The 11720-nt window shown below is 54.3% G+C and overlaps 1 protein-coding gene across 7 annotated transcripts in view; it reads right to left on the reverse strand.

Annotated features, from left to right (window-relative positions):
• Positions 1-10779, reverse strand: part of GRIK1 (glutamate ionotropic receptor kainate type subunit 1) — a 178784-nt gene extending 168005 nt beyond the window's left edge. For all 7 annotated transcript variants that reach the window (XM_036242975.1, XM_036242974.1, XM_036242973.1 and 4 more), the window contains exon 1: positions 10662-10779. In XM_036242975.1, coding sequence (XP_036098868.1) covers positions 10662-10779 — 118 coding nt within the window. The remainder of the gene's footprint in view (positions 1-10661) is intronic.
• Between the last annotated feature and the right edge of the window lie 941 nt (positions 10780-11720).

Raw genomic sequence — 11720 nt, forward strand, 5'->3', positions numbered from 1 at the left:
CCTCTCCCTTCTTCTCTCTCTAAAATCAATAAAGGAAAAAATATACATATTTCTTTGGGGGGTGGCAAGGATTCCCTACTCTGTACCTCTGCTGACAGTCCCTCTGGGGATGGTCAGAGGATTGCATTGCATTTCTCTACATCATCAAATAGAAAATTTACATTTTATCTTTGGGGGAATAACTTGGTTACATAATTAGTTATACAATGCAACTGCCACCTAAGACATAGGTTTCTTTTTCCCATTACCTAGAAAGCATTACTGCGCGCGCACACACACACACACACACTCACAAAGTGTGGGCGAGAGCTAGACTGTCCGTGAGACACACTCCCTCTGAGTCTAGCCTCCTGCGCGCTCGCCTACGCGGGATCCTCCCCCTCCCCCACTCTGTCCCTTTTCCCTGACAGATCTGGGCTCATGGTGTTTACCCGGGGAGGTTCCTGGACCTTCTCCAACCCGCCAGCCCTCCACAACACAAGCTCAGAGCACACGGACCTCTCATTCAGTTTTCACTTTATAATGAAATCTTTTTCACGGGGTCATTGAACGCGTGTCTGTGGGTCTGTCCTACACTGAGCTCCACGCAGACAGCTGTGCTGGCTCAGGACCGGCACCCTGCCCGCAGCAGGGTCCTGGGGTGAGGCGCCCCTCGGGCACCACGCGGAGCCTGGCAGCTGACCTTCCAGGAGCAGGTGTGCCCAGGGGACGTGTCATCAAAGCTGCGTCCCGACTGGTGGCCAAACGACCGTGGGCCGTTGCCCACACACCGGGCACCCGCGATGGACCCTCTCACGCGGCCGGAAATGGTTCCGTCTTTAACAGAGTTGCGGGGACACTACACCTCCTGGGAAAGCACCCTGGAGGGAAAACTCACAGTCTGTGTCCAGAGCAGCCGATACATTTGTCTTCATTTCCCTTCCTCTTCAGCCAATTTTCTTCACGACTGTGCGTTAGAATTACATTTACTTAAGTTGTCCTTTAACAAGTAAATGGAAACAGCTCTTTACTTAAAAACAACCAAAGTGCAAATTTCTGCGGCTTGGTCCTTGCCCTTCACTGAATGTTAATGACGGGCCTGCGCCAGCCCACAGAACACGGCCTCCCGCCGCTTCAGGACGTGTGTAGAGAGAATTGTGGGTTTTTTTTTTTTTTTACAAAAGAATCTTAAATATTAGGGTTTGGTAAATAAGGCCAGACTACAGGACATAAAATGGTTTCCCCAAATATACACTAGGCAGAGTATGGCCACCTTTCCAGGCCTAAATGGGACAGGGGGGCACCTCCCACAGACGGACAGGGATCGGGGGCACCTCCCACAGACGGACAGGGATGGGGGCACCTCCCACAGACGGACAGGGATGGGGGCACCTCCCACAGACGGACCGGGATGGGGGCACCTCCCACAGACGGACAGGGATCGGGGGTACCTCCCACAGACGGACAGGGATCGGGGGTACCTCCCACAGACGGACAGGGATCGGGGGCACCTCCCACAGATGGACAGGGATCGGGGCACCTCCCACAGACGGACCGGGATCGGGGCACCTCCCACAGACGGACAGGGATGGGGGCACCTCCCACAGACGGACAGGGATGGGGGGCACCTCTCACAGACGGACAGGGATGGGGGCACCTCCCACAGACAGACAGGGATGGGGGCACCTCCCACAGACGGACCGGGATGGGGGCACCTCCCACAGACGGACAGGGATGGGGGCACCTCCCACAGATGGACAGGGATGGGGGCACCTCCCACAGACGGACAGGGATGGGGGCACCTCCCACAGACAGACAGGGACAGTATGGGGCAGGCTCGGGACCACCGGAGCTGGGAATGTGCTGATCTCAGGTCACTGTGCAAACTGCACGGAAATGACCACTAGAAAGATCTAGAAACCACGGAGGGATTACTTGAACCCACCGCTTTTAAACTGGATGAAGAACATTAGTAGGAACCAGCATGAGAGAGAAGTTGGCCCACATGTCCCGTCTCAACGACACACACGGGCTCACGGTTCCTCCCCGTTCTCTCGTTTCTTTCCCACTGCGGGGATGACACGCATGTGTTCCCAGCCCAAAGCAGGTACAGTCCCGGACACGCTCCACGCATGTTCTATTTAACACACACTTTTCCTCACCGGGTTATATCCATCCACCTTTTCCTCTTGTGTCTGACATTTACTTCTTACGTGTCCCTCTGAACACCAACCTGGGCCACTCTCTCGCCCAGTCCGTGGCCATGCGCAGAAACAGCCTTGGGGTTCAGATATACCCTCAGACCCAGGCAGCACAGTGTCCAGGCTGAAAGGCAAGGGCTGCCCTTGGACTCGGGCAGGGCTCGTCCCGACCCCTTCGCAGGAGATGAGCTACGACGACGTCTCACACCTACAGACACAGGCAGTCGTCAGTGTGCACCTGCTGTTTATGGGAAACACTCTGGAAGTTAACATGTTAAACAAAGGGGGAAAAACCCTAAAAAGTTGTAATTGAGTCTTCACAATGAAAAAAACAAACATTGATGTTCACGATCCTTTCCCCAATTTGAATTACAAAGTACTTTTTTTTTTTTTTTTTGGCTCTGGGAATTAAGTATTGACTTTTTAAAGCCATCTTTAGATAATTTTGCTAAGAAAAGGAATCCGTGCTAATAACCCGCTGTAAGTATTCTTTCAAGGACATCGGGACTAACGGAGCACCTGCGATGCTTGAGCGGCTATTCAAAGTGGAGCCGTTTTAATAAGTCCGGAAAGCATGTGATTGTTGAAAACCTGGATGTGATGGAGAGAAACAGCCGATACCTGATTTTCTACCCACTCATTACAGAACTCTAAAGAAGATGTACAACAGTTACATTTTATCAATAGCAGTTTTTATACAATGTTTATTTCTTTAATGATTTTTCCTGGCCTGTGTGCTGTTGTCTTGATCTTAAGGATACTCTTAGAAACGCTTTATGTAGCATCTCTTACGGGATTCACTGTAGCTTTTCTGTTCCCCTTGATACAATTAGTTACCAATCTTCACGCACCACAGCAGAAGAAACCATGATACGGGTGAAGTCTTACTTGACAGACTCTATTTCTTTGATTTCTGGAAGCGTTAGATTTACGTACAAGGTGGAGATGCCCTAGAGAGACCTCTGATATACTCCACATCCAATTTTCCCATTATTAATACCATTATGTGTATATGGGCATTTGTTAAAACTAATAAACCAATATTTTTACACTATTAAATATTATCCATCTTCATTCGATGTCCTCAGTTTACCTAATATCCCCTTTTCTGTCGCGATGTCCCATTCAAACGCATCACATGTACTCATCCGTCTCCTTGGGCTCCTCGTGGCGGCAGCAGGTCCTTAGAATGTCTTTGATTTTATGACCTTCCATGTTGCAGAATATCGGCAGGTGTTTTGTAGGATGCCAGGCGATCGACGCTCAATGTGTTTCCTGTGATTCGTGTGGGGATCTGGGTTTGGGGAAGGAACGCCGGTGGGGAGAGCTGCCCATCACGGCACAAGCTGCCGCCGGGGCTGCCGGCCTCCACCTCCTGTCTCCTCCCGCTGTGGTGTGTGATTCTGTCCTGATCTGTTTGACCATTTTCCTGTATCAGGATGGATTCGTGGTACTTGGTTTACAACCTCCTTTTAACCATGTGCCTGCTCAGACGATTCTCGCCCTGGCCCCTGGCAGTACTGGTGCCCGAGTCTCTTTAACGTGCTCCCTCAGTGAGACTTGTTTAAAGTGTTCCCTAACTTTCCTGGTACCGCAAGGTGCTCCAGGGGCATCCCAGATGGTTCCTGCCCATGTCTCTAAGGATGTCTGGGTGCCGGGTGTGGGCACTACCCCCGGGTGCCTATTAACATCTTCAGCTGACATATCTAGGAAGTTAATGTGTCTATTAACCCTTTTGAGGGGGTTGAGTTTTAACCTCTCAAATAGAATAAATGTTTTGCCTTAACATAGTGTGTAATTTTGAACCTGCTCAATGCAACACACAATAGACTTTCATATTCCTTTTTAAGGAAAATAGTAGGTGGCAATGAACTGCAATCTCCAAACTGGTAACTGATGACAATGATGACAATTAATCGTATTTCTCAAGTAAAAACAGACACACATGCTTCTAGTGTAACAGTCCGCATGTTCGAGCGTCCGAAACACAATCCCGCAGAACTCTGAAGCGTGGGACAGGCTCTGGGTGCAGTTTTATCTTGAGTTCTGTGTCCCCTGCGGAGAGAGCGGTAACCACTCATTCGTCAGAAGATGTGACACGGGTGAATATTTCAAGCGTCTAGAATCAACCAGTGCACCAAACAGTAAACGAAAGAACTGAGAGTTAGAGGACGTGTTTTCACGACCGAGTCGCGTGTTCGTGTCTCTGTGATCGGTTTCACGCAGTAAGATCCGCTGTCTTGTGGCCCAAGCACCTGTTTCCTGACCCCGCCCAGCACCTGGATCACCGTGTGTTCAGTAAATCCGTTAGCAGCACTGTCCACAAAGACATGCTTTAAAGATCCCGTAAACCTCAGATATGAACAGAAAGATAATGAAATATGGTTCAAGTGACTTAGGGAAGGTATTTAAAAATTGTTAACAATTCACAAATAACATCATCACAAAATAAAATAAAAATTTTATCTTTTTACTGATTTTCCTCTCCAGGGTAAACCACTTTTCCAATGGACTTATCATTAATACTGTAGTGCTGATGTGATAAGACGGTAGGGTTTGCAATTCAGTATGACAACTTAATCTCCAGACCAGAGATTCATGAGCTTCCTCGAATGGGCATACATTCCTTTTAATTTAAATCTCTCCATTCCTCTATGAACGTTTATCATTGAGAAAATCAGATATGCATTTAAAAATAAATGAGTGGGTTTCACTTTTAAACACAGAGAGACCTTTCACTTACACAAAGTATATTTCTGGAAAATACACTATAAATCTAATGCAGTTTTTCCCTTTAAAACAATTTAAAATGTAGGTCTAGTGGGAAAAATCAGGAACATGGCCCTTTATCAAGCTCGCGGGTAACAGCACGGACAAGCTTTCCGCTGGGCTGCGGGTTTTCAAGTGCCTCCTGCCCAGCAGAGAGCATCGAAGTAGCCAAGCACTTAAGTCCACTCGCGACGCGCTTCATGCAGACGCTGGGGAGGGGCAGGCGGACCCGAGTGCGGCAGGAGCCGTGGGGCGCGTGGCTGCGTCAGTGCGGACGTTTCGGTGGTTTTGTTGCGAGTGTTTCCTCAATACGTTCTGGGGCACGAACAGCTGCGAGTCCAGGAAGAGTCCTCTGATCATTAAAACTTGGGAGACATTAGATTACACAAAACAAACCAGTTTCTTTACGCAAAAGTACAAAGAGCTTTAATGTACAAACCTGCCTCATGCGTCTCTGAGGGAGACACCGCCCCTCCCCCCACCAGAAGAATGAAGGGTTGTTCTAAGCACAGGGTCCTTCCCTGCTCTTAACACAGAGAGAGAGGGAGGAACCTCCCCCAATCTAACACGGGCCGGGCATCCCAGGTGAGATCTCACTCTTTCTCCACGTGTCTCCTGTGGCTAATGTCACACGCACACACGTGTGCACACACCTGCACACACAAACCCAGGCACACACATACATGCACACGCACACATATGCACGCACACATGCACACACACGCACAAGCACACAATTAGCAATTTCTCAAAGAAAGTCCATTAGAACAAGGCAGACATTTGATTTCCGTCTACCAGCATCACGCTCTCTTCTGGTCAAAATAACTTTGGAAAACATTCAGCCGCCGAGAATGTTTCCTGTCTGACACAGGTAATCATCAGGGACACGACGGAAGAGGACTGAGAGGCTTGGGAATTCACCGCCGCCACCACCACGTCCACGAGGCTCCCGGCAAACAGAGCCTGGGTCACGCACAGCCTGATGACAAGCAGGGTCAGCAGGAGGACTTCCCTCGGGTGGCCCGCCTGCCCCAAGCCCTTCCGAAAGGCAGATTCTGAGAGTCCAGCGACAGCCTCGGCCCCTCCTCCGCTAACTGCCTCACGGAGGCTCAGACGCGAGCGGCACTGACCTCAGTGCCCGTAGTGATCCCTGCGTCGCGAAGAGCAGCAGCAGCCAGGTCTCTGCCATTCGACTTCCGCTGTGTGCACAGCTCCACCCGCACCCGCACGCGCCGCGCGTGACGGTCTTGGCCTCACGCCAGGACACAGACATGAGGTGAGAGCAGCCAGCGCCAGGGCCCAGCCCGTCTGCTAACTCAGCCCTCGGACTTGGCCGTGTGAAGGGAGATCGCAGACCAGCCCGGACGGCAGCTGCCGCTCAGGTCTACACCCAGTAAACACTGAGCCGGAAAGCAGTTGCCACGGAAAAGGGCAGATCACACAGACACAACGACGGGAGAAATCTGCTCGTTTGCAGAAACATTTCACGACGGCCAGGCACGGCCTCCCTTCACCAAGCTGTCCGAGTCTCTCCCAGATCGCGGAGGCCAGTGGACCAACGGCCAGCGGCTCTGGGACACTTCCTCAGGTCGCACAGACCTTTCCACGCGGCGGTGGCGCCTCCCTGGGCTGGGCGGGATGGTGCCCCGTCTGCCTGCTGCCCACGTGGGGGCCAGAACCTCTTCTCTGCTGACTGTGCGGTGATGTAAGAAACCAACCGCAGGAGATGAACAGAAACCCTCCGCGAACAATATTTGGAACAGAAAATGACAAGCGCCTGCCTGAAACGCCCGGTGAAAAGTTTCGGTGGTAGCAGGTGTTGTGCGTCACCAGGACACAGCTGTAAGGGCAGTGTGTCGGTCGTTCTCACGCTGTGTATGTTCTTCAAGTAGAAGCGTGTCTGGCCCGTGGCCGGCGAGCCAGCACTTGACAAATATTCGTGGAGTGAAAAACACACATTACAATGATGAAAGCACTCAGTTAAACACTGAGGTTGTGCGTTTTTGAACGTTCAAGGGAAAACACAAACAAGTATGGAGTAAACATTACTTGGAACTTGGAGGGTCCTTATGGTTAAATATTCAAAAACGAGGCTACAGCCGGCTTGATAATTGAAGTAAAAGACATTTGGGCCTCTCGTAAGGAAATAGAAGCATTTGGGTAATTATATCATCATTTAACTTTCCACAGTACTCAGGTAAATTTCCATAATATTTCTCCTTATATGCTATTTCCATAATCATAATGTTTTATGTTTAGTTAGTGGTTTGTGTGCAAATACAAAAATTAGTTAATGTGACCCTGTCCTGTGACTGGTAAAAGCAGATGTGACCACTGCTAGTTCCCAGAAGAAGAAATTTGGGCTCAAAAATATTAAACGTCTTATGGAAAAATACCGCATCAACCATCACGTCGCCGCTCAGAAAGAAAAATGTAATTTTAAGAAAGTGAAAACAAAACAATTGCAGGCGATTGTGGACAACGCGGGTCTACGGACAATGACCACTGTGCCCTTGGACATCCGCACACAACGTTGTATTTCCCGAAGACCCAGCGGACCCTCAGTATCCGTGAAGGATTGCTTCCTGGACCCCCAGAGACACCCACACCCGTGAACGCCCAAGCCCTTCACGCGAGGCGGTGCAGATCAGCGCGGACGGCCAGCCCCGCGTCCGAGATGGCTTCCGCAGACCGAATCCACGCACTGGCAGTTTAAACCCACGCTGCTCAAGGGGCCGCGGTGCGACGTGGGCAGTTTCCTCACACACTGCGCAAAGCAGCTCCGTGTGTCCTTACGTGAACTCCTACCCAGGACGCTGCTGGGGTGCAGTTGTTTTCATTCAGTTTCTCAGACGCAGAACACAGGCCTGGTCCACTAGACACGTCTCTGCTCTCTGACCAAGTGGACGGGCGCCTGGAGCCTCCCTCCCCGGCTGCCTTCCGCGCCCCCGGGGCGGTGTGTGTTGGGGTGGTGCGTGGGTTCCCATGTAGCTACCGCTTTCCGTTGTCATTAGAAACGTGATGCTTCTGCTCCAGACACTGCCTCTGCACACGGCATTGCTTTTCTCCCCCCAAGCGATGGTGGTGGCCACCTCTGCTCAGGTCCCCTAACCCTGCTCTGACTGCGGGTGCTGGTCGTGGGGCTCTGTGGGAAGGGTGTCTGTGACCGTAAAACTCAGGCGTGCGTATGTGACATTATCTGCGTGTTCATGCACACTGGGGTACTCGGGGAGAGGAATGACCTCGGCGTCCTGTGGACAGTCCCAGGAGGGGCCGCATCTCTCTCCCGTGCAGGCTGCTGGGACCCTCTGGAGCGCAAAATTAATGCCAGTGCACCTGTAACCTAGACACTCTCCTCATGTCTCCAACTGCAGGCGATGACCTTTCCACAGACGGCAGCGTCTGTGAGGACCGCGTGGACACCCACGCTCAGTGCCCCCCGATGTTAGGACGCATGGACTTGATCCTAAGTGTGACATCTCTCACTCACTTTCCTCCACAGCCGGAGTGTGAGCAGACACTCTGGCAAGAAAAGCAGACAAGTAATTAATCCACTCAGGTGTTCAGGTGCCTCCTCTCCACTGTGGCGCAGAGTGAGTGCCTGGCAGTCTGGGTGTACCTCCCCGACGTTCTCCAAAATGTCCAAATTAATCATCAAGACTCCCTTCCTGCTGGCTGGCTGGCTGGTTGAGTGGTTGGTAGTTTGTTGGAAAGAGATAAAGGTGCACTAATTCTCCTTCCTTACACACACACACATACACGGGTCCCCAATCATTTAATATTTTGTTTGGTGTTGGATTTAACTGATGAAAGAAACTGTAGAGGCAGGTCTGGTTTCCATGGTGCTGAAGTGTAAGCATGCTCCCAGGTGCCTGCAGGGCGGGTGGTGCCCACGGCAACCCCAGGCCACTCAGAGCCAGGAGTGACCTTTGCACTGCACACAGGTGACAGACAGACGGCAGGCCGTGCGGTTTTGCTCTGTGCCCCTGGCTCTCATACAGAAAGAAGATCTCATTCTCTCGTAGCACACTGTCAGGTCAATGAATGGTGTTGGGTTGTTTCCGCTTTGGAAACTGTTTCTACACAGATGAGTGTTGCTGCTTGGAGCTCGGACACGTTACTTCCAACATTTCCTGGAATTCCTTAAGCTCTGGGGGACGCAGGGGGGGAAAACACAACCTGTGTCCAGATTCATCTGCCTTACAATGTGGACGGTATCAGCAAAACACCAGCTAAGTTCCTGAGCACTGGGAAGCGCAATGTGCTCATCATTTACTTTGTATCGTTCTCTGGGGTTTTGTTACTGGAGTCTGTAAGGTTGATTAAATCCAAACACACACAAAAACAAAAAACCACAAAACCGAACCGAACCGAACCAGGACGTGCAGGCGAGAGCACATGGATGGGGAAGGCTATGAGGGGGTTTAGCTGTGAGGGGTTCCTTTCTCCCGTTCCTTTGGTAAAAGGAGTACTTTGGGGCCCTTTTACCACGCAGCCTGAGTCACCAGTAGGAAAGCACCCTGTCCTTGAGCACGGTCTAGAGAAACGTGTCTTTAGGAAGTTAGTGTCCGGGACCCTTTCTTTCCTTGACAATCACGTCCCGCGTGCCCGGAGAAACCGCATTTTAAAGAAGCAGGTTCTGAATGTTTGCAGGGGTTTGCTCACTGCAGGTCAGACCCAGTCAAGGTGCTGAGAAACTCCAGCCGCTCGGGGCTGAGAGCAGAGGGTTCCCTGCCAGGTTCCTGCACCTCCCACCAGGTCCCGGGAGGGTGTGGGTGAGGGGCCGCCTAAGGTGGGAGCCTGGAGAAGCTGGGAGACCCCTGGTGCCGCGTCACCTGTGGCTCTCCGACTGTCCCAGGAGCACAGCAGGTTGGAGAATGGGGAGGACAAGGCTGAGGGAAAGGAAGAGACACTGGGTTTGGAGGTGAGAACATACATGATCGAAGGCAAAGAGCTTTGTACCCCAACAGCATCCAGAAACCAACAGCGCACTGCCTCTGCAGACCGCCCCTGCCTTGTGTTCTGTCCTGATGCTCACACCAGCACCTCCCTGGCCCCTGTCTCTGCCTCCCCAGGGACCCAGACCCCTTCCTTGAGCCTTCTGGTCTCTTTTCCATCTTTCTGGGATGGAAGTCCAGATTCTTCCAGAAAGTCACCCACTGCAGACTGGATGGTGCTCAGTGCAGGCAGGCAGATTGGGGAGCAAATGGGGGAACTTGGGTGCTCGCTCCCAGTGCTGCCTATCACCCCTCTGGTCCTGCGGCCCTCAGCCAGGGGTCACACCCAGCCTGCGCCCTGTCGTGGAACCTTCCAGACTTCGGAGACTCCCTGCAGGGGAACCAAACTCAAGGATGAAAACTTGGAGGCCTGCGGCTAGCAGACTCGGGGAGATCCCCCAGGTCCCTCGTGGTCCCCTGATCCTGCTGGACATCTGGGCATGCCGGGGAGGACTCAGAGCCCGGTGGCCAGGGAGCAGGGCTGTGCTTGTGGAGCGCCGATGCCTCCGAGATGCCCAGTGGGGAGAGCGCAGCTCCGCGCCCAGGCAGCAGCCCCGCGATCCCGCGGCCAGAGCGGAGCGCTGGAGCCCAGGCGGCAAAGCCCGCCAACCGCGCCGGGACGCGGGGACGCGGCTGCCCGTTCCCGGAGCCCTCGGCGCGCGCTGACCCGCCCCTTCCGCGCCCCCGCTGCCGGCGGAGCACCCGGCTCACTCACCGATCCTGAGCACTTGCGGGGCGGCCTGCGGGAGGACGCAGCACAGCACGCAGAGGAGCGCGCGGCCGGCGTTCCCCGTCCCGAGCCCGGGCTGCCCGAGGACCGCGCGGCGCTCCATCTTCCCAGCGGCTCAATTCACGCGCACGACACGCCGCTGGCCCGGGCCGGGTCCCGCCTCATGCTCCGGGGTCGCTTGGCGTCTGCGCCCGGCACTGCCCGCGGTCGGAGCGAGAGCACGCACGTGGGGACGCGGGGGCTCCGGCCACTAGCTCATCGCCGCACCGCGCCGCACACCGACTGCGGCCCGAGCCTCCCGCTCCAGGAGCCGAGCCCCGAGGAAAGTTGCTGCTGCCGCGGGGACGTTCCGTTCGTCCTGCGGTCCACGCGAAGTGGCGGTGGGTGGAGGGCGAGCAACAGAGGAGGGCGGGGGAGAGGGGCGCGGGGGCTGGGCGGCTGCGGGGCGCCAGCCAGCAGGTGAGCGGGGACCGCAGCCGCGCTCTGGCTTCTCCCGCCTGGCCCTGCGTGTCCTGCCGGCTCAGGCCCCGCGGTGACACCCGCCCCCCGCGCACACGCGCGCGCACAGCCTCCCGCGCCCCCAACTTCGCGCCGCGTGCGGGGAAACTCGGCGGAGCGGCGAGGGGCGGGGCTCCCGGGTGACGTCCCTGAGCTCCTCTGGGGGGTCCTGAGACCTCCAGATAGGACGCGCCCCAGGGCTGGATGGAGAGCCGCCGCCCGCCGCCCGGACGCAGTGTTTCCAGGAAGGGCTGAGCCCCTGCTCTGCTCTGAGAGGAGGGCGAGCAGGAGCAGGAGGAACCGCTCTGGCATCGGTGCTGCCCCCATTCCGGCATCCAGCGCCCGCGCACCGCGCCCTGGACACGTGCAGACAGAGGAGCAGGCTCCCTCCTCCTCATCCGGTCCGCGGGCAGGCCCCACACTGGCGGACGGGCTATTTTAGCGATCTAGGTTTGCAGGGTGTTTCTCCGGAGCAGGACAAGGACACTGCCCTGGGGAAATCACCAGCCTTTGATCATTTTGGCTTAATTTCCTGGGAGCCTGTGC

The sequence above is a fragment of the Molossus molossus genome, unplaced genomic scaffold (genome assembly GCF_014108415.1).
Source record: "Molossus molossus isolate mMolMol1 unplaced genomic scaffold, mMolMol1.p scaffold_m16_p_5, whole genome shotgun sequence".
NCBI lineage: Eukaryota > Metazoa > Chordata > Mammalia > Chiroptera > Molossidae > Molossus > Molossus molossus.